Source organism: Eschrichtius robustus, chromosome 1, assembly GCF_028021215.1.
Source record: "Eschrichtius robustus isolate mEscRob2 chromosome 1, mEscRob2.pri, whole genome shotgun sequence".
Taxonomy (NCBI): Eukaryota; Metazoa; Chordata; class Mammalia; order Artiodactyla; family Eschrichtiidae; genus Eschrichtius; species Eschrichtius robustus.
Window position 1 is genome coordinate 47,884,757 of NC_090824.1, and position 23,585 is coordinate 47,908,341.

At 38.1% G+C, this 23,585-nt stretch overlaps 1 protein-coding gene and 1 pseudogene across 1 annotated transcript in view; one reads left to right on the forward strand and one right to left on the reverse strand.

Annotated features, from left to right (window-relative positions):
- TXNDC16 (thioredoxin domain containing 16) overlaps window positions 1-23,585 on the forward strand; it is a 117,666-nt gene that overhangs the window by 35,979 nt on the left and 58,102 nt on the right. Inside the window, exons 9-11 of the mRNA XM_068545411.1 lie at window positions 3,004-3,154; window positions 20,057-20,223; window positions 20,612-20,672. Coding sequence (XP_068401512.1) covers window positions 3,004-3,154; window positions 20,057-20,223; window positions 20,612-20,672 — 379 coding nt within the window. The remainder of the gene's footprint in view (window positions 1-3,003; window positions 3,155-20,056; window positions 20,224-20,611; window positions 20,673-23,585) is intronic.
- LOC137752687 (adiponectin receptor protein 1 pseudogene) lies at window positions 21,642-22,766 on the reverse strand (annotated as a pseudogene).

The following is a 23,585-nucleotide window of genomic DNA, read 5'->3' on the forward strand; positions in this document are numbered from 1 at the left end:
TTTTTTTTTTTTTTTTTTTTTTGCGGGTAGTGGATAGGCAGAGAGTGAAGTGCTTGCAAAGAAAAGTTATGTTTTTATTGCTCTGTATGACATTAACCAGCATTCCTTTTTCTATCTTCTTATTGAACTGCCATTCTGCTGGTTCCCTCAGTGAGTTAAATAAAACTTTGACGCATGTTTGCTATTTGTATAAGAATTAATGTTTTTAACAATTTGAGAATCATGCTGACAATACCCTAAAACTTTACGGTAAGTAGTCACTGAGTCTCAAGATACTTACAGTGAGCAGTACTGTAGCCAGCTACTTTGCTACTCCCAATGTAGACTACCAATTTCCCATCTTGGAATGGGGGAACCTTGAGATTCTCAGTCCCATTATGATTCTGTGCTAGCCCCACACTTTCTCTGAGGGTTGTTTGTATTTTCTCTTGCATTACTAGCTTCTTTATTTTTCTGTTAATGAATAATTGCAAGTAACGGTGACATGCTTAAAACATAGAGGTTTGGTTATTTATTGGCAAGGTATAAGTCCTCTCATTTATTTTACAAATACTATTCAGCAAGACAGACTATATATTGATCTATGACTAAACATGGTAATGTTCTGGAAGGATTTATGCTTTCCCCCATTTTAAAAATGAGAATTTAAAAATGTACAGTTATTCTGTTTTTCATAAACTTTTGAGTACATGACATATTGGAGAAGTTTGCATTCTCATTTATTCATGGCTACAAAATGGTGAGGAGTCACATCTGGACCTGATGTGATAGGGAAGGACTGTGGATTCAGAATAATGTAGTCCTGGGACATCACTTCTGAGTGAAGTAGTTAGTGATGACTTCGAGTTGTCTCCTAATGGGGAAGAGGTGAATGTATCTTTTCTTTCATTTGTTCTTTTTATTTTCTTCTTTCCTTTGGTCATTGTTTCATTCAACAAATATTATTGAACGCCTTCTATGTTCTAGGCACTATTCTAGTTGCTGGGGCGATAACACTGAATAATCTAGTATATTAATTGTTATATCATGTTGGACCTGAGTATGTTTGAAATGTCGGTTAAGAAGGGTATATATGCTCTGTAATGGCCTATATGGGAAAAGAATCTAAAAAAGAGTGGAGATATATATATATATATATATATATATATATATATATATATATATATCTGATTCACTTTGCTGTACACCTGAAACTAATACAACATTGTAAATCAACTATACTCCAATAAATTTTTTTTTTTAAATGGTAAAAAAATTTAAAAAGAAGGGTATATGTGATAGGTAGTACAAGAGGTAGCATGCTATAGAGACACCAGTACTTTCTGCTACCTCCCCATATTCCCTTCTTAAAGAATCTGTGTATAGGCCAAGAAGGGTATTACCCCTACCTCATACATATCACAGTCAATTAAGTTGGAGGTGGCCACCTGACCTAGAGTCATCCAATCCATGGACTTACCTGAGCAGATAGGATGCCTTTTTCCAGGAACTTGGAATTGGGCATGGAGAAGCTGGACTATACAGCATTTTGGCTCTCTTGCCCGCAGGAATGTTTTGCCCATGTAGAAGTAAAGCAGAGAGAGCGGGGAGGTAAAAAGTGTTGATGGCCAAATGTCCCTGAACTCTTGCTGTTCAGATCTATACATTTATTCTGTGATCCAGTTACTTGAATTTTCCTTGTATTCTGTGAGATGCTCTTCTAAACTACCAGTAAATCCCCCTCACTCCCACCTTTTTGGTGTCTGTTACCTACAACCAAATGATCCCTGATTAAATAACTTTCCAACGTCATTTTATTCTTTCAGAGGTTATGATAGGTAGTCCAACCTCAGCTGGGTCCTCTTGCTCTCAACACTTTCCTTTCAGCAATATGTGACTATTTATGGTTCCTCTCAAAAAGTTATACACTTTGATTGGATCTTGGCTCTATAGTTCCTTTTGTCTGAAATACCCATTAGTCTTATCTTCTTGGAGAAGTCATTCTCTCTTACTGTTTTCAGTCTCTATGATGATCTCCCTTCCCTTCCCTTCCCTTTCTTCTCTTTCCTGACTTGAGGCAGAATGAAATATTTCTTTGTTTCTCATAGCACTTTGTATATTCTAGCATTTATGAATCACATTTTCATTTTTTTACTAAATATATGTCCTTTAGCCTAAGCCCCTCAAGGATTTGAATCATCTTATTCATCTTATTCTCTTATATTCAACATAGGGCCTAACAGTGTAGGCATTAAGTAATCTTTGAATGATCATTTCTTTAATCACTGAATCTATTAGAAATTACTTTGCAATTAAATTTGAAATCAGTGAATCTTGGAGCTCAGTTGAAGCATGTGTCAAGGATTAAAATAATATTGTAAAAATAAAAATTTGCAGTATTTTGCCAAACTCTACTAATGCCATATGGAGATTTATAAAATGCTATTTTAATTTTGGCAAACCTTACTTACTCACTCTAAGTTTATCTTTGAATTCTCTTGAAGGGAATGCCAAAACTCAAATTATAAGCCATATTTGCTGAGTTTTGTAATATTTCAGATACAAACTCACTAACTCCCACAAAGTGTCACATGGTTTCTATTTTAAGGCATGTTTTGGCTGAAGTTTATTCAAAACAGATTTGGGTTTAAATTAAACCTAGAAAATTTGTGTTACAAAGCTTTATTTATTTAGCACAGCTATAGAAAAGCTACTATATTTTAAGATAATCTCATTGTCCTCAAGGTGACAGTCTTTTATCTAAAAAAAAAGATTGTGTAGACCTGTCTCTAATTTAGAAGCTACCATATGAAAGAGTTCAGGAAAAAAACTGTTTATACAACTCAGAAATTTCTTATATCCTCTTTTTTGCTTAGGTCCATTTTATTTTGTTATATTGTTTTAGGATTTTACCAAAACAGTAATTCAAAAGCATGGACAAAGAGATTTGTTATATCTTTCTGCATGGTAGAAGGATCACACGTTGAACTTCAAGTGGGTCTGTCCCTAACTTTTAATTTACAGCACTGAAGATATAGAATACGCACATCTCTATTTTTTTCATTGTAAACCAGTCTTGGACTTGACCCAGCAATGTAGGAGAACACTAATGGAACAGTCATTGACTACACTGAACATTCATCGTTTTATGAAGACAATGGAAGCACCTCTGCTGGTATGTGTCTTATTTAAATATATTAGATAATTCATATATAAGATTTATTGTTTTGATTCACAGATATGCATTTTACTTAGATGAGCTATATCTTTCCCCCTTGGACATATTTATTTCATTTAGGCAGATTTAGGAGTAGTACCTTATTAAAGGTAGAATAGAAGATAGACTGTATTCATAAAATGATATTTTAATGCCTTGAAATGTTGTTGTTTTGAAAATGCCTTGAAGTGCTGCTCTTTTGAAATCCAATATGGCACTGTAATTATAATGGTAGTTGTAATGAACTGTGGAAATATTCTGTGGTAGTTATAAAGAACTGTGACCATTCTAAGATCACAAAGATTACATCATGGGTTAAGAAAAGACCTCTTTTGTGAATGTTTTGATCCCTGTTTTAAAAGTTCCTAAATATTGGAACTATAGCATTTCTGGTGCCCCACTTCCCTTACTGTCAGCCTGGAAGAATTTTAGAGAGACTCAGTAGGTGATCAGCAGACTTTTCTCTCTGAAAGTTCGAAGGGTTGTCCTGAGCATATGTAAAACCTTCAGTAGGCCTTCCCACTCACTATGTCCTTTTTAAATAAAAATTGTGCATATGTGCCATAAATAATCCAAACAGTGCAGCAAAGTATAAAGAATAAAAAATTTAAAAGCCACCAGTTCCCATCATTCAGAAATGAACTGTTAGATGCAAACCAGTCATCTCTGCATCCATATAGATACATACAGATAGAGGGATGAATGGATTAATGGACATATATTGCATGAGTTACTTTATAGTAAGAAACATTATATTTAATCTTATTTGAATTTAAGAGAAGAAAAAGAAACTGATGTGAAACTAGAGGAATTATGGAACTTTTGAGAAATTGTTTCTTCATCAGAGGGCTTTTTAGGAAATATTGTCTTAAGTGTTGAAGTGATTGTGAACAACATTAAGAAATGAAAATCATTATTTAAAAAAACTACATATTTCTATTTTAGCTAATGTTGATTTACTCTTTGCTGTGAAAGATGAGAATACTAACTTCTTACATTTATTTCCATCTCAGCTCCTCTTACCCTCCACATTTTAGTTTTGTGTTATTTTACATTGTAAAGGTTATAATATTTATACTGTGTTCTATAACCATAATCCCCACTTTAAAAAAAAGCCTTTCTTCCACATTTAAATAGATTCAGAGCTCACCAGTCCCAATTTTACTGGCTTCATTCCTGAGTTCTTTATTTTGGTCAGTTTTTATTTGGTTAGATTTTGGCTTCAAACAACTAAAAAAAAGAAGCAGTATGTAGATCTTTTTTCCTTTCCTTTCACTGGGGTACGAGAGGGGACATTTATCTTACTTCCATGGGGAGAATATCCTCTGAATTTGGTTTGATCTTCCATTTCACCACAAATCCCAGGTCAGTTCCTTGTACAGTTCTTCACCATTTCTCTCCCTCCTCATTTCCTTTTCTTCCAATGTTGAGATATTAAGAATTCTCAGGATTTTATCTATTCACCAGTAGACATTATCTATAAACATTAATAAAAAATGGGGAACTGGGATTCAGACTTTTGGTAAATTCCGGATGCATGATCACTGCAATTATACGCATTATTTTACTTCTAAGCATGTGAAAATAGATGCAGGTTGAAGTTTTTGTGTGTGCATTTGTGTGTGTGTATTTGTATCTATTTTAAGTAGATAGGGTACTTGGGTGTTTAATTATTGTAGATATAAAAGCACAACTGCATCTTATAATCATGATAGGGGCATGTCATTTTAAGTCTTGACAAACTGAAAACAAATCTTAAGCATAGGAATTTTAAGTGATTTCAATCTTAAGTCAATTAAGTGAGATTCTGGCAGGCATGGAGTTACCCTAGATGCCTTCTTAAGATTCCCAGCAATGAAAACAGATGGGAAAATGGTACAATTATTGTGCTGTTGGCTAATACCAAGGACATTTTGGAATGCCGATGATCTTCTCTATGATCAGTTTATTCTGATAGGTAGAAAAATTTTATCTGAATACTAGGAAGAATCTTCAAGTGCAAATACCTGATAAAATATTTTAAAATAGATAAATTATTATATAATCATTTTCCTGTAAATTTTTATTTATTTTTTGTTTGTGCATCTGAGATAGCTCTCTGTCTCAGACAGATCCAAAACACTTGACTTAATTTAAGCCTATTCTTATATAGGTAATTAGAAGGATGCTATTATGGTTTATTCAGTTAGCTTCTATTATTTCTTGCAGGCTCATGTAGCAGTGTACAATATTATATAGCAAGGTGTTGGCTCCTGACATTATTGTCTCATATCTTTTTTTTTTTTATTGTGGCAAAAAATGCAATTTACCCTCTTCACAATTTTTACAAATACACAGTACAGTATTGTTCACTATATGCGCGTTGTTGTACAACAGATCTCTATAACTTTTCCATCTTGAATGACTGAAACTCTGTATCCATTCAGAAACAACTCCCCTATTCTCCTCTCCTCAGCCCTGGCAAGCACCATTCTACTTTCTGCTTCTGTGAGTTTGGTTACTTTAGAGACCTCTTATAAATAGAATCATGCAGTATGTCTTTTTATAATTAGCTTATTTCACTTAGCATGATGTCCTCAAGGTTCATCCATGTTGTAGCATTTGTTAGGATTTCCTTCTTTTTTAAGACCAAATAATATTCCATTGTGTGTGTGTGTGTGTGTGTGTGTGTACAGACGTATATGTATCAATATCACATTTTACTGATCCATTCATCCATTGATGGATGTTTAAGTTGCTTATACATCTTGACTATTGTGAATAATGCTGCAATGAACATGGGTGTGCAAATATCTCTTTGAGATCCTGTTTTCTTTTGGATATATACTCAGAAATAGGATTGCTAGATCATATGGTAGTTCTATTTTTGATTTTGTGAGGAATCTCTGTACCGTTTTCCATAGTAGCTACACCATGTTACATTGCTGCCAGCAGTGTGCAAGAGTTCCATTTTTCTCCACATCCTTGCTCATACTTGTTGTTTTCTGTTGTTTTTGTTATTGTTTTTTTAATACTAGCCATCCTAATGATTGTGAGGTGATATTTCATTGTCGCTTTGATTTGTGTTTCATTGATGATTAGCGATATAGAGCATCTTTTCATATGCTTGTTGGCCATTTATATATCTTCTTTGGAGAAATATCTGTGTAAGTCCTTTGCCCATTTTTTAATTGTTATTTTTATTACTGTTGTTAAATTGTACGAGCTCTTTAAATATTCTGGATATTAACCCCTTATCTGATACATGATTTGCAATATTTTCTCCCATTTCATAGGTTACTTTTCCACTCTGTTTATTGTTCCCTTTGCTGTGCAGACATTTTTAAGTTTGATGTAGTTCCATTTGTTTAGTTTTCCTTTTGTTGCCTGTGCTTGTGGTGTCATTTTCAGGAAATCATTTCCATTCCAGTGTCATGAAGATTTCCCCCTATTTTTTCTTCCAGGAGTTTTATAGTTTCATGTTCTACATTTAGGTCTCTAATTCATTTTTTTTTTTTTTATTTCTGAGATATACATTTTAAAGTAATAACTAGGATTATTACTTATGACATTATACCAGAACATATAAGATTTTTAGAAACTTCATGTAATGTCTGAAACATTTATATTAACATATTTCTAATTCATTTTGAGTTAATTTTTGTATGTGGTGTAAGATGATGCCTCCCTCTTGATTCTTTTGCATGTGGATATCTAGTTTTCCCAACACCATTTGTTGAAGAGACTATCCTTTCCCCATTATATAGCCTTAGTGCCCTTGTCAAAGATCAGTTGACCATATATGCAAGGGTTTATTTCTGGACTCTCTATTTTGTTCCATTAGTCTATATGTCTGTCTTTATGCCAGTACTACACTGTTTTGATTACTGTAGCTTTGTAATATGTTTTGAAATCAGGAAGTGTGAGGCCCCAGCTTTGTTCTTCTTTCTCAAGATTGTTTTGGCTATTTAGGGTCCCTTGAGATTCCATATGTATTTTAGGATGGTTTTTCTATTTCTGCAAAAAATGCCATTGGGATTTTGAGAGGGATTGCATTGAATCTCTAGATGACTGGGTAGTATGGGTAGTATTTTAATAATGTTACATCTAATCCAAGAACATGAACATGAATGGGATGTCTTTCCATTTATTTTTGTCTTCTTTTCTTTCTTTCAGCAATGTTTTGTAGTTTTCAATGTACAAGTCTTTCACTTCCTTGGTTAAGCTTATTCCTAAGTATTTAATTCTTTTTGATGCTCTTATAAATGGGATTATTTTCTTAGTTTTCTTTTCGTATTGTTCATTGTTAGTGTAAGAAACACAACTGATCTTTGAGGGTTGATTTTGTATCCTGCAACTTTTCTGAATTTATTCATTAGTTCTAATAGTATTTTTGTGGAATCTTTAGGGTTTTCTACATATAAGACCATGTCATCTGTGAACAGAGAAAATTTTATTTCTACCTTTCCAATACGAATGTTTATTTCTTTTTCTTGCCTAGTTACTCTGGCTAGGACTTCCAGTACTATGTTGAATAGAAGTGGCAAGAGTGGACATCCTTGCCTTGTTCCTGATCTTAGAGGAAAAGCATTCAGTTTTTCACATTGAGTATGTTAGCTGTAGGCTTTTCATATGTGACATTTATTATATTGAGGTAATTTCCTTCTCTTCCTAGTTTTTTAATGTTTTTATCATGAAAGAGTGTTGAATTTTGTCAAGTGCTTTTTCTGCATCAATTGAGATGATTATGTGATTTTTGACCATTGTTATGTTAACGAGGTGTATTACAGTTATTGATTTTCATATTTTTTTATTACATGTGTACATAATTATTTTACTGTAGTAAGAATATAATATCAAAATAGGGCAAAGATACTATATACACCCACATAGAAAATTAGCTATTGATCGAAAATGTTTACATTTGAATAGCAATCAAAACTAAAATTTAGTTTTTTTCCTCTATTTTCAATTTCTTTAAGAGGTTTCTTTTTTTTTTTTTGAATTTTCTTTTATTTATTTTTTTATACAGCAGGTTCTTATTAGTCATCCATTATATACACATCGGTGTATACATGTCAATCCCAATCTCCCAATTCATCACACCACCACCCCCGCCAGCCCCGCCGCTTTCCCCCCTTGGTGTCCATACGTTTGTTCTCTACATCCGTATCTCTATTTCTGCCTTGCAAACCGGTGCATCTGTACCATTTGTCTAGGTTCTACATATATGTGTTAATATACGATATTTGTTTTTCTCTTTCTGACTTACTTCACTCTGTACGACAGTCTGTAGGTCCATCCACGTCTCTACAAATGACCCAATTCCATTCCTTTTTATGGCTGAGTAATATTCCATTGTATATATGTACCACATCTTCTTTATCCATTTGTCTATCGATCGATATTTAGGTTGCTTCCATGACCTGGCTATTCTAAATAGTGCTGCAGTGAACATTGGGGTGCATGTGTCTTTTTGAATTATGATCTTCTCTGGGTATATGCCCAGTAGTGGGATTGCTGGGTTATATGGTAGTTCTATTTTTAGTTTTTTAAGGAACCTCCATACTGTTCTGCATAGTGGCTGTATCAATTTACATTCCCACCAACAGTGCAAGAGGGTTCCCTTTTCTCCACACCCTCTCCAGCATTTGTTGTTTCTAGATTTTCTGATGATGCCCATTCTAACTGGTGTGCGGCGATAACTCATTGTAGTTTTTTTTTTTTTTTTAAGAAATTTTTTTTTTTTTGTGGCTGTGTTGGGTCTTCGTTTCTGTGCGAGGACTTTCTCCAGTTGTGGCAAGTGGGGGCCACTCCATATCGCAGATGCGCGGGCCTCCCACCATCGCGGCCTCTCCCACTGTGGAGCACAGGCTCCAGATGCGCAGGCTCAGCAATTGGGGCTCACGGGCCCAGCTGCTCCGCGGCACGTGGGATCCTCCCAGACCAGGGCTCGAACCTGCGTCCCCTGCACCGGCAGGCGGACCCTCAACCACTGCGCCACCAGGGAAGCCCCCTCATTGTAGTTTTGATTTGCATTTCTCTAATAATTAGTGACGTTGAGCAGCTTTTCATGTGCTTCTTGGCCATCTGTATGTCCTCTTTGGAGAAATGTCTACTTAGGTCTTCTGCCCATTTTTGGATTGGGTTGTTTGTTTTTTTAATATTGAGCTGCATGAGCTGTTTATATATTTTGGAGATTAATCCTTTGTCCATTGATTCATTTGCAAATATTTTTTCCCATTCTGAGGATTGTCTTTTCGTCTTGTTTGTAGTTTCCTTTGCTTTGCAAAAGCTTTTAAGTTTCATGAAGTCCCATTTGTTTATTTTTGTTTTTATTTCCATTACTCTAGGAGATGGATCAAAAAAGATCTTGCTGTGATTTATGTCAAAGAGTGTTCCTCCTATGTTTTCCTCTAAGAGTTTTATAGTGTCCGGTCTTACATTTACATCTCTAATCCATTTTGAGTTTATTTTCGTGTGTGGTGTTAGGGAGTGTTCTAATTTCATTCTTTTACATGTAGCTGTCCAGTTTTCCCAGCACCACGTATTGAAGAGACTGTCTTTTCTCCATTGTATATCCTTGCCTCCTTGGTCATAGATTAGTTGACCATAGGTGCGTGGGTTTATCTTTGGGCTTTCTATCCTGCTCCATTGATCTATATTTCTGTTTTTGTGCCAGTACCATGTTGTCTTGATTACTGTAGCTTTGTAGTATAGTCTGAAGTCAGGGAGTCTGATTCCTCCAGCTCCGTTTTGTTCCCTCAAGACTGCTTTGGCTATTCGGGGTCTTTTGTGTCTCCATACAAATTTTAAGATTGTTCCTGTTCTGTAAAAAAATGCCATTGGTAATTTGATAGGGATTGCATTGAATCTGTAGATTGCTTTGGGTAGTATAGTCATTTTCACAATATTGATTCTTCCAATCCAAGAACATGGTATATCTCTCCATCTGTTGGTATCATCTTTAATTTCTTTCAACAGTGTCTTATAGTTTTCTACATACAGGTCTTTTGTCTCCCTAGATAGGTTTATTCCTAAGCATTTTATTCTTTTTGTTGCAATAGTAAATGGGAGTGTTTCCTTACTTTTTCTTTCAGATTTTTCATCATTAGTGTATAGGAATGCAAGAGATTTCTGTCCATTACTTTTGTATCCTGCAACTTTACCAAATTCATTGATTAGCTCTAGCAGTTTTCTGGTGGCATCTTTAGGATTCTCTATGTATAGTATCATGTCATCTGCAAACAGTGAGAGTTTTATTTCTTCTTTTCCAATTTGTATTCCTTTTATTTCTTTTCTTCTCTGATTGCTGTGGCTAGGACTTCCAAAACTATGTTGAATAATAGTGGCGAGAGTGGACATCTTTGTCTTGTTCCTGATCTTAGAGGAAATGCTTTCAGTTTTTCACCATTGAGAACGATGTTTGCTGTGAGTTTGTCATGTATGGCTTCTATTATGTTGAGGTAGGTTCCCTCTATGCCCACTTTCTGGAGAGTTTTTATTATAAATGGTTGTTGAATTTTGTCAAAAGCTTTTTCTGCATGTATTGAGATGATCATATGGTTTTTATTCTTCAATTTGTTAATACAGTGTATCATGTTGATTGATTTGCGTATATTGAAGAATCCTTGCATCCCTGGGATAAATCCCACTTGATCATGGTGTATGATCCTTTTAATGTGTTGCTGGATTCTGTTTGCTAGTATTTTGTTGAGGATTTTTGCATCTATATTCATCAGTGATATTGGTCTGTAATTTTCTTTTTTTGTAGTATCTTTGGTTTTGGTATCAGGGTGATGGTGGCCTCATAGAATGAGTTTGGGAGTGTTCCTTACTCTGCAATTTTTGGGAAGAGTTTGAGAAGGTTGGGTGTTAGCTCTTCTCTAAATGTTTGATAGAATTCACCTGTGAAGCCATCTGGTCCTGGACTTTTGTTTGTTGGAAGATTTTTAATCACAGTATCAATTTCATTACGTGTGATTGGTCTGTTCATATTTTCTATTTCTTCCTGGTTCAGTCTTGGAAGGTTATACCTTTCTAAGAATTTGTCCATTTCTTCCAGGTTGTACATTTTATTGGCATAGTGTTGCTTGTAGTAGTCTCTTAGGATGCTTGTATTTCTGCAGTGTCTGTTGTAACTTCTCCTTTTTCATTTCTAATTTTATTGATTTGAGTCGTCTCCCTCTTTCGTTTGTGTTTTTTCTATTATTTATTTATTTATTTTGGCTGTGTTGGGTCTTTGTTTCTGTGCAAGAGCTTTCTCTAGTTGCGGCAAGCGGGGGCCACTCTTCATCACGGTGCGTGGGCCTCTCACTATCGCGGCCTCTCGTGTTGTGGAGAACAGGCTCCAGACGCGCAGGCTCAGTAATTGTGGCTCACGGGCCTCGTTGCTCCGCGGCATGTGGGATCTTCCCGGACCAGGGCTCGAGCCCGTGTCCCCTGCATTGGCAGGCAGATTCTCAACCACTGTGCCACCAGGGAAGCCCCTCCCTCTTTTTCTTGATGAGTCTGGCTAATGGTTTCTCAATTTTGTTTATCTTCTCAAATAACCAGCTTTTAGTTTTATTGATCTTTGCTATTGTTTTCTTTGTTTCTATTTCATTTATTTCTGCTCTGATCTTTATGATATCTTTCCGTCTGCTAACTTTGGGTTTTGTTTGTTCTTCTTTCTCTAGTTCCTTTAGGTGTAAGGTTAGATTGTTTATTTGAGATTTTTCTTGTTTCTTGAGGTAGGCTTGTATAGCTATAAAGTTCCCTCTTAGAACTGCTTTTGTTGCATCCCATAGGTTTTGGAGTGTCGTGTTTTCATTATCATTTGTCTGTACGTATTTTTTGATTTCCTCTTTGATTTCTTCAGTGATCTGTTGGTTACTTAATAACGTATTGTTTAGCCTCCATGTGTTTGTGCTTTTTCCATTTTTTTCCCTGTAATTGATTTCTAATCTCATAGTGTGGTGGTCAGAAAAGATGCTTGATATGATTTCAGTTTTCTTAAATTTACTGAGGCTTGATTTGTGACCCAAGGTGTGATCTATCCTGGAGAGTGTTCCATGCACACTTGAGGAGAACGTGTAATCTGCTGTTTTTGGATGGAATGTCCTATAAATATCAATTAAATGTATCCGGTCTATTGTGTCATTTAAAGCTCGTGTTTCCTTATTAATTTTCTGTTTGGATGATCTGTCCATTGGTGTAAGTGAGGTGTTAAAGTCCCCCACTATTATTGTGTTACTGTCGATTTCCTCTTTTATAGCTGTTAGCAGTTGCCTTATGTATTGAGGTGCTCCTATGTTGGGTGCATATATATTTACAATTGTTATATCTTCTTCTTGGATTGATCCCTTGATCATTATGTAGTGTCCTTCCTTGTCTCTTGTAACATTCTTTATTTTAAAGTCTATTTTTTATGATATGAGTATTCCTACTCCAGCTTTCTTTTGATTTCCATTTGCATGGAATATCTTTTTCCATCCCCTCACTTTCGGTTTGTATGTGTCCCTAGGTCTGAAGTGGGTCTCTTGTCGACAGCATATATATGGGTCTTGTTTTTGTATCCATTCAGCAAGCCTGTGTCTTTTGGTTGGACCATTTAATCCGTTCACGTTTAAGGTAATTATCGATATGTATGTTCCTATTACCATTTTCTTAATTGTTTTGGGTTTGTTTTTGTAGGTCCTTTTCTCCTCTTGTGTTTCCCACTTAGAAAAGTTCCTTCAGCATTTGTTGTAGAGCTGGTTTGGTGATGCTGAATTCTCTTAGCTTTTGCTTGTCCTTAAAGCTTTTGATTTCTCCATCGAATCTGAATGAGATCCTTGCCGGGTAGAGTAATCTTGGTTGTAGGTTCTTCCCTTTCATCACTTTAAGTATATCATGCCACTCCCTTCTGACTTGTAGAGTTTCTGCTGAGAATTCAGTTGTTAACCTTATGGGAGTTCCCTTCTATGTTATTTGTCATTTTTCCCTTGCTGCTTTCAGTAATTTTTCTTTGTCTTTAATTTTTGCCAATTTGATTACTATGTGTCACGGCATGTTTCTCCTTGGGTTTATCCTGTATGGGACTCTCTGCACTTCCTGGACTTGGGTAGCTCTTTCCTTTCCCATGTTAGGGAAGTTTTCAACTGTAATCCCTTCAAATATTTTCTCAGGTCCTTTCTCTCTCTCTTTTCCTTCTGGGACCCCTATAATGCGAATGTTGTTGCATTTAATATTGTCTCAGAAGTCTCTTAGGCTGTCTTCATTTATTTTCATTCATTTTCTTTATTCAGTTCCGCAGCAGTGAATTCCACCATTCTGTCTTCCAGTTCACTTATCCATTCTTCTGCCTCAGTTATTCTGCTATTGAGTCCTTCTAATGTATTTTTCATTTCAGTTATTGTGTTGTTCATCTCTGTTTGTTTGTTCTTTAATTCTTCTAGGTCCTTGTTAAACATTTCTTGCATCTTCTCGATCTTTGCCTCCATTCTTTTTCCGAGGTCCTGGATCATCTTCACTATCATTCTGAATTCATTTTCTGGAAGGTTGACTATCTCCACTTCATTTAGTTGTTTTTCTGGGGTTTTATCTTGTTCCTTCATGTGGTACATAGCCCTCTGCCTTTTCATCTTGTCTATCTTTCTGTGATTTTGGTTTTTGTTCCACAGGCTGCAGGATTGCAGTTCCTCTTGCTTCTGCTGTCTCCCCTCTGGTGGATGAGGCTATTTAAGAGGCTTGTGCCAGTCTCCTGATGGGAGGGACTGGTGGTGGGTAGAGCTGGCTGTTGCTTTGGTTGGCAGAACTTAGTAAAACTTAATCCACTTGTCTGCTGATGGGTGGGGCTGGGTTCCCTCCTTGTTGGTTGTTTGGCCTGAGGCGACCCAACACTGGAGCGTACCTGGGCTCTTTGGGGGGGCTAATGGCGGACTCTGGTAGGGCTCATGCTAAGGAGTACTTCCCAGAACTTCTGCTGCCAGTGTCCTTGTCCTCACAGTGAGACACAGCCACCCCGCGCCTCTGCAGGAGACCCTCCAACACTAGCAGGTCGATCTGATTCAGTCGCCTATGGGGTCACTGCTCCTTCCCCTGAGTCCCGAAGCGCACACTACTTTGTGTGTGCCCACCAAGAGTGGAATCTCTGTTTCTCCCAGTCCTGTTGAAGTCCTGCAATCAAATCCCGATAGCCTTCAAAGTCTGATTCTCTAGGAATTCCTCCTCTCATTGCTGGACCCCCAGATTGGGAAGCCTGACATGGGGCTCAGAACCTTCACTCCAGTGGGTGGACTTCTGGGCTATAAGTGTTCTCCAGTTTGTGAGTCACCCACGCAGCAGTTATGGGATTTGATTTTATTGTGTTTGCACCCCTTCGGCCGTCTCATTGTGGCTTCCCCTTTGTCTTTGGGTGTGGGGTATCTTTTTTGGTGAGTTCCAGTGTCTTACTGTCGATGATTGTTCAGCAGTTAGTTGTGATTCTGGTGTTCTTGCAAGAGAGAGTGAGAGCACGTCCTTCTACTCCGCCATCTTGAACCAATCCTGATTTTCGTATGTTGAACCATCCCTGCATCCCAGGAATCAGTCCCTCTTGGTCATGGTGTTTAATCCTTTTAAAGTGTTGTTGAATTCATTTTATTAGTATTGTATTGAGGATATTTGCATCAGTTTTCATCAGGGATATTGGTCTGTAGTCTTCTTTTCTTATAATATCTTTGTCTGGTTTTGGTATGAGAGTAATGTTGGCCTAATACAATAAGTTTGGAAGTGTTCCCTCCTCTTCATTTTTTTGAAGAGTTTGAGAAGGATTGGCATTAATTCTTTTGAAATGTGTGATAGAATTCTCCAGTGAAGTCATTTCTGCCTGCACTTTACTATGTTAGGAGATTTTTGATTGCTGATTCAATCTCTCCTTACTAGTTATATGTTCAGAGTTTCTGTTTCTTCTTGATTCAGTCTTTTTTTTTTTTTTTTGGCCATGCTGTGTGGCATATGGGATCTTAGTTCCCCAACCAGGCATCAAACCTGTGCCCCCTGCGGTGGGAGCACAGAGTCTTAACCACTGCACCACCAGGGAAGTCCTTGATTCAGTCTTGGTAGGTGTATATGTCCAGGAGTTTATCAGTTTCTTCTAGTTTATCTAATTTGTTGGTGTGTAATAGTTCATAGTAGTCTCTTATAATCCTTCATTTTCTTATATCGTTTTTTGAAAATTTCTAATTTAATTTAATTTAATTCTAATGTAATCTCACCCCTAGTGCAAGAGTGCTTCTGTCACTTTTGTATATTTTATACTAATTTATGATTTTAAAAATATATACATATTTTTATAGATATATAAAATTATTAGTAATTTTTATGGTACTATTAGCAATCTTCTTGGTACTATTCTATTACTTTTTCTACCTATCAAGGACATTTGTAATTTTGTCTTTTGTCTAATGGAATGGATTATAACTTTATAATTAAGGAACCACGGGGTTTTAGAAGAAGTATACCAGCTTGTATGGAAAGGGACAGAAACAGCACAAAATGAAAAGAAGTCTTTAGACTCCCCGTATTCTATGGACAGGAAATGACTGAGAAATCTGCTCAGCTGCAAACAGAGGCTCCTTTTTTTGTAAACAAGAAAGGATGAGTTGGAGGGCAGGTCAAGAGCCCAAATATGTAACCCAGAGCCTCAGAGAACAAAGCCTTAGGGAGTAGGACTGAGCCCTAATCAAGGAACTGGCCCATATGCCTGGATGGGCTTCAGAATCCCTACACACTAGCGACCATTTTATGCTTCTGCTTTCTCCCCTTTCAAACAGTAATATATATAGTGGTTATCTTTTGCCTGTTCCATCATTGTCTATTGAGAATGGGGAAAAATAATTCATTCATTTTTTCAAATTGAGAGGAACCGTTCTCAAGGAGCTATATCCAAGAGACCACACTAGACCTGAATGTAGATGATGAGATCTTAGAGTTTGCATTGGTCTCAAAGTCTGATGGGATGAGGCTTGGAAATCTTGGAGAGAAGTGTGGTTTGCATGTGATAGGGGTGGAAATTGTAGCCAGAGAGTAGACCATTGACTACAACAATTCACATCTGTCCCACTTGCAAAATATACTCACTTCTCTCTCCAAGCCCCCCAAAGCCTCATCCTATCAGACTTTGATTAAATTTTCCAAAGGTGGCAATAACAACTCTCTCATCTCATAAACTCTTATCATGTGACTTTATCAATGTGCCTGTCCAGTGGTAGAGTCTATGTCTTCTCTCCTTGACCATGATTGAGCCTTTGTGACTGCCTTGACCAGTAGAATAAGGCTGAAATGATGATATGTGGCTTCTGAGGCTGTATGTCATAAAATGCCATGTGCTTCTGCCTTGCTCTCTTTGATTGCTCATTCTTGAAACCCAGCTACTTTACTGTGAAATTAAGCCTGAGGAGAAGTCATGTGAAGAGAAATTGAGGTCCGCAGCCCACAGTTCTGGCTGAGCTCATAATAGTCAGCAACAGCTTGCTAGCCAGTGAATGAGCCATCTTTAAAGTGGAACCTTCACCCTCCAGTCAAAATGCCCCACTAATGCAATGTGGACCAGAGATGAGCTTGCAGACATATGGACAAAAGAAATGATTCTTGTTATTTTAAGCCATCAGGTGTTGGCATGCTTTGCTACATACACAGTGATAGATGCTTGGAACACACCCTCATCTGTTTCTATGGCATTAACTACACTGATTCTCAGATTTGAATTTTCAGGTCAGATGTTTCTTCAGGGTTCCTGTCCCATATATTTAACTACTAACTAGATGTCTTTCTCCTAAGCTCTACATGCCCGACATTAATGTGTTATACTTTACCACCTGTTCTTTCTCCATTATCTTGGTTAATTTATTGTCCAGTCATTCATGGCAGAAACCTGGAAAACCATTCTCAATTCCTACATCTCTCTGCATCTAAGTTTAGATCTTGAATATCTTTTGAATTCTTCATTCTAACAGCCAGCACTTTAATCCAGGTTCTCCCTCTCTCTTGTGTACTATTTTAGCAATAGCAACTGATGTGGTCTATATTGTATTCCTGTACTTCACTCTCTTTAAGTTTATGCTCTCTGTTGCTTGCAGAGTGATATGTTTTATTTATTTATTTATTTATTTATAAAACATCTTTATTGAGATATAGTTCACGTATCATTTAATTCACCCATTTAAATTGTAGGATTCATTGGTTTTTAGTATATGTCTTTTTGTTTCTGTTCTTTGGTTTTTTTTGGCTACATGGCATGTGGGATCTTAGTTCCCCATAGTCTTAACCACTGGACCACCAGGGAAGTCCCTTTTTTCTTTTTTTTTTTTAAAACAGAGTGATATATATATATATATATTTTTTTTAACCATATTTGCTTATTTATTTATTTATTTTTATTTTATGGCTGTGTTGGGTCTTCATTTCTGTGCAAGGGCTTTCTCTAGTTGCGGCAAGTGGGGGCCACTCTTCATCGCGGTGCGCGGGCCTCTCACTATCGCGGCCTCTCTTGTTGCGGAGCACAGGCTCCAGACGCGCAGGCTCAGTAGTTGTGGCCCACGGGCCTAGTTGCTCCGCGGCATGTGGGATCTTCCCAGACCAGGGCTCGAACCCGAGTCCCCTGCACTGGCAGGCATATTCTCAACCACTGCGCCACCAGGGAAGCCCAGAGTGATATATTTTAAATACACATATATGATCTTGTTACAATAATTTTTGCAGTTCCTAACTAGCTTCCAATTATTTACAGAATAAAGCCCTACCTTCTTAGGAGGATATATATAGTTTTTAATGATTTGGCCCCTTGCCAGATCTCCAGCCTTACTGTCTGTTCCCCCTTTTTACTTTTTAATACTAAATTTCTTATAGTTCTCCAAATACACAAAGAAGAAACGAGGCTTTTCTACTCCTTCAGGCTGTTATACCCATTCAGGTTTTGGCATAATTCAGCTCTGTGTTGTTGTAGCACTGAGGTTCCCACCTTCTCGCTGGCTGTTGGCTGGTGTTGCTCTTACCTCCTACAGGCTGTTCTCAGATCCTGACCACGTGGCCCCCTCAAAAAATTGCAGTTTTCTCCCTCAAAGCCAGCAGACAATCTCACTCCATTGTGCTATGACAGTCTTACATGGTGTGACCTAATCAAGGGAATGACTATGCTATAAGTATCACCCACACTCAAGGAATTAGGATTATACAAAATGTGTACACCAGGAATCTTGGGGACCATCTTAGAATTCTGCTTACCATAGGTAAATATAGATTTCTCTGTGAAAACTTTTAAGATTAAAAAAAATCCTCAATAATTAGAAAATTTACAAGAATGCATCTTCCCGTGTATCTGCTTTTATCCACTATGCTGGTTACTCAGTGGGCTCTTTCAATCTGGCAGCTCATGCTTCTTCAGTTGTGGGAAACTTTTGTGTGTATTTCAGTGATGATTTCTTCCCTTCTGTTTTCTCCCTTCTCTCTTTCTGGGACTCCTATTTGAATGTTGGACCTCTTGAACTAGTCCCTCAATTTTATCTCTTCTATTATCCATCTGTCTTTTGCTATACTTTCTGGCAGATTTATTCAACTTTATTTTTCATTTCCTTATGGATACTCTATCTTCCCATCTTTTTGAGCTTACCAGTGGTAGTTTTCTGAACCTTCTTCTGAATAGTCTGTTTCCTCCACGTTACTTGTTTTTCTGTTTGTTCTGGTCTCTGTCTTTCATGTTACAGGCTTTCCTCAGATGCTTGTAACAAGCATCTTGTTCATGATTTAGAATATGAAACTAAAAAAGCTGATTGGAAATTCTGAGGCTGTAGATGGGACTTGTTAACTCTGAGCTCCGTAGGGTGATTGGATCTGGGCTGCTTTCTGGTGAACCTCAATGTCAGTAGCTTTAGACTTTTTCTTGTGGTTACTCAAGATCCCCAGAAAAGGAACTTCCAGTTTTCTGCTGGTGTACAGAAGTCTGGCTGCTAGCATACTGGAAACTGAGTGGGGAAGGGCTAAAAGGAGTCTCAGCATTTGGGTACTCAATCCCCCCTGCTTTGGGTATGGTATTCCCACTCTCAGCTGTTCCTGCAGTCCGGCCAGATTTCTTCTGGTGTGAGGGAGGGACCTAAGTTCATGGAGTTGGGGAGGGGAATCTAGGGATCTAATGCTTCCCAAAAGGTTTTACCTATTCCTCCTTATTTTGGAGCCTTCCTGCCATTCCCCTTCCAATATTTCTCTCCCAGTTCCAGAGACGCCAGGCAGTGACAGTTCCTGAGCAATTTTAGGATTCTACAGTTAAAGTGAAATTGTCTCTTAGCTTTTCCTCTCTCATGGCTTTAGGGTTTTGTTCTCCAGCTTCCAAAATTTTGCTGCCTTTTCTCTTTTCCTTTCTTCACATATGTATGTTTATCTCTTTTGAAAAATCCTACTGCTGTAGTTGTGCTGGGATTTCTGGAGGGGGTGAAATTAGATGTGTATATTCAAGCTGATGTCAACTCAGATGTTCCTCATAGTTCTGTAATATGTCATTATATGTTAAATTCTTATGTGGAAGAATTTGCTCCTTAGTTATCTGTTCTGTTTTGTTTCAAATATCTATCTCTCTATTTATCAGTACTACAGTTTTTTATTGTTTTTTTTGTTTGTTTCTTTATAATATCCTTATTCTTTATGGTTGTAAATTTCTGTTTAACTGCTTGTAAAATTTGTTAGCTTCATAATTTTTAAACTATATAGGTACACTGGGAGCATTAAACTTAGAAAATCATGAGACCATTTCTGTTAATGTTAATGGATTTATTTCACAGACTTGCTTTTTCACTCATCTTTATTGATAAGAATTAGCAGGGTTTAAATCCAAATGTTGGAACATTATTATCACATAGTAAAGACGTTTTGTTCTTTTTCTAAATGAAGGCTGAAGTTGCTGAAGATCCTCAACAAGTTTCAACTGTTCATCTCCAACTAGGATTACCACTGGTTTTTATTGTTAGTCAACAAGCTACATATGAAGCTGATAGAACAACTGCAGAATGGGTTGCTTGGCGTCTTCTGGGCAAAGCAGGAGTTCTGCTCTTGTTAAGGTATTTTAAACATAAAGTAGTCACTATACTGTATTTAGCAGAACACTAATATTTTTCTTATATGGCAATCTGTTCACTTGTAAATAAAATCAGATCTCTAATGGACTCTAATATAGTTAAAACCAGTTGCTGAGCTAAAGTCTTTAATTATCAGCTTGATTAATATTTAGACCTTTAAACTTTGCTAAATGAAGCTGTAGATTAAGACAGAGGGTAGAAAATCTGATCTGTATTTATGTGTAAAATTTCTCAGACTCACTAAATTGTAATCTTTCTTCATAAACATTTTTTAGTATAAGAACTTACAGCTCTATTTTAGATTGACATCCTGGATGACTATTTTTCTTGAGATAAACAACGTAAAACGTTTATTTCCATTTTGAAAAAGGGACTCTTTGGAAGTGGACATTCCTCAGAATGCTAATGTGGTCTTCAAAAGAGCAGAAGAGGTTAGTCATTTTACATATCGGTCTACAGTGTCTGCTTATTTAATACACGTGGTCCTAAAGTAACATACACTTATTATAGGAAAATTCTGTGAATTGCCACTATTCAAAGATAATTGCTGTTAACATTTTGGTGTGTTTTTTTTTAATCTGTTACTCTGTCTCTCCGTGTGTGTGTGTGTGTGTGTGTGTGTGTGTGTTTATTTAAATATATATATATTCTTTATTTTATTAATTTTTTTTGAATGCCAAGTATCTTCTGTACTCTTTTATTATCATCATAGTCTTTGCATCAAGATACATAGCAATGATAGCAGGTTTCTTTTTAAAGCTTAGTATTAAATATTAAATATCTTTCCCCACTTTAATTTTACATTACTCTGCCAAGAAAAAAATTAAAACTCAAGTTATCTGAAGCCTGGACACACTTCCATGATTAGCCGGGCTGTGTAAAAGTTGGTGGCTTTGTTCTTCCTGCTGTGTGAGCAGGTCCAGGCCCTAGAAAGGTGGACGAGGTTATCATTGTTTTTCAAAAGTGTGCTACAAAAACGGATGGCCTGTTATAAACCAGGTTACAGAGTCAAGACGGGGGTGAGGGAGGGACAGTTTCTTCTAGAAACAGAATTTCTGAAGAGTCCCAGTCCATCATTTTTCCCCAGAATGGTTGGAGGGGGGGGTAAAATCTCAACATGAGTTTCAAAGCCCCATCTCTGTGAGGGGACAGTAGTTGCCTTACTGAGGAGGGCGCAGCTGAGCGGTGGGGCGGCCACGTCTGCCCATCCCCACTGTTCTCAGCGAGGGAATGGAGAGTTTATTGCCCAGTGAGTGTGAAGTGGGCTGAAGCTCGGTTGGTACTGAATTCTCTAAGAGGTTTCTTCTAGAAACAGACAACTCAGACTCTTCCTCTCACTTCAGCAAAGAAGTTATTTTAAAAGCACTTGGGAAGTTCCTCCTGTGCCCTTGCAGGGCGGCTCAGAGGAGGGAGTCGTCAGTACAGCCCCCTTCCAGGCCATATCGGAACTCCTGAAAGTTGGAGACCCTGTAGAAGTGGACGAAGGCGGCTGCCACCACCAGGACGTGGAAGATCTGATGAGACTAGAACCATATGTTGGATTTTCCAGGGAAGAAGCGCTCGGGAATCCGTGCGGCATAAAGGCCAGCTCTGGTGATGTACATCGCAGCCATGAGGAAGAACCAGCCCATCTGGCCCACCGTGGTGGCCTTGACGAAGCCCTCCGCGATTGTAAAGTGCGTGGTGGGCACGACGCCACTCAAGCCAAGCCCCAGGAACACCCTTGCTCTTGTCTGCCGGTGCTCAGGAGTGGCAAACCGGTCCCACTGCACCACAATGATGGCAGAGATGCCCACGATGGAGAGGTAGATGAGCCGTGGCTGTGGGGAGCAGTAGAAGGAGTAATAGAGCCAGGGGACAAAGCTCCCCATAATCAGCAGGGCAATCCCTGAATAATCCAGTTTGGAAAAGGTCCGAGAGACCTTCTCTGAGTAACAATAGACAGTGTTAAAGAGCCAGGAGAAGCTGAGGCAGAGCACCGCGCCCAGGAAGAACATCCCGAACACCACCTTCTCCTGAAGGGGGGCCGTGAAGTACATGTTTCTTCTGAGCATGGTCAGGATTCCCAGAAAGAGAAACAGCAAAAAACCAAGCAGTTGGGTCCAGATGTTGCCACTCTCCGTGTGGATGAGGAAGATGCTCTTGAAGCAGGCCCGGAAGGAGGGCATGGGCGGCCTGTGGCCGTGCAGCAGGTAGTCTTTGTCCTTCAGCCAGTCGGGGAGCACGTCGTACGGGATGACCCTCCAGCGCCCCTCCCAGACCTTATACACAAACTCCTCCATCTTCTCCCTGGCATGGTGGGCTTGCAGGGGAAGTGTCAGCACCCGCCCCTCCTCCTCCTCTTCCTCTTCCTGAGGCCCTGGGCATGCCTGCACTTCTTCAGCTTTGGTTGGGCTGGCGACGCCCTGCTTGCCTAGCTCCTCTAGCAGGGGGCCCAGCTCAGACAGCTCCACTGTGTCAGCCTCGCTGTTCCCGGCAGGAACCCCACTGCCCTGGGCCACCACAGGTCCTTTGTGAGAAGACATCTGGCTGGTACCTCAATGCCCTGTGGCTTCAGCTTGGGGAAACGGTGGGGTCTCTCGGGCCCAGGGAGCAGAGAGTTCCCTGTGAGGGAAGACAGGCGGGCGGCGGGCTTTGCTCGGGGCCCGCGGACCCCGCGCTACATCCCACGGCACTAGAGGCGGCCTGTGGCCGAGCGGCGCGAATCTTCTGCCTATATGTATATTGTAAAGAAATTTAGGATCATGCTATGTATCCTGCTTTTCATGTACAGTTATATTTCATTATTTGCTATTGTGCTGTGATGCCTGCCTTTGTACACTGTTTTGGACATCAGTGATCCTTTCCTTTTGCTAAATTTCTGGAAGTAAGTTTTATTAAAGGAAATGGGAATTTTTAAGACTTTTAAAATACATTGTCAAATTTCCCTCCACAAGGGTTATACTTTTACCAGCAGGGTTTGGAATTTCTTGTTTCTCAAACATCTTTGCCAGTACTGACCAGTAATCTTAAAAAAAAAATCATTTCTATACACAAAAAAAGTTTCAGTAGTAATTTGCATGTCTTTGATAACTTTGACTAGTTAGGTCATTTGTATTTCCTCTGTAAATTTCTGTTAGTGTCCCTTTTTCCTTAAATTTTTCTTAATTAAGAACTCTTTAATTCTGAACATCTTGTAAATATTATATACATATGCTAAAAACTTATTGATATGTTTATGAACTGCCAGACAGTTTAAACTTAAATTCTCTTGCATAAGTCTATGATAGGAATACTGGGTTAAAGAGTCAGAAGACTTGGATTCTGTTCCTGCTAGTTCTGGGTCCAGATAACTGAATTAACTT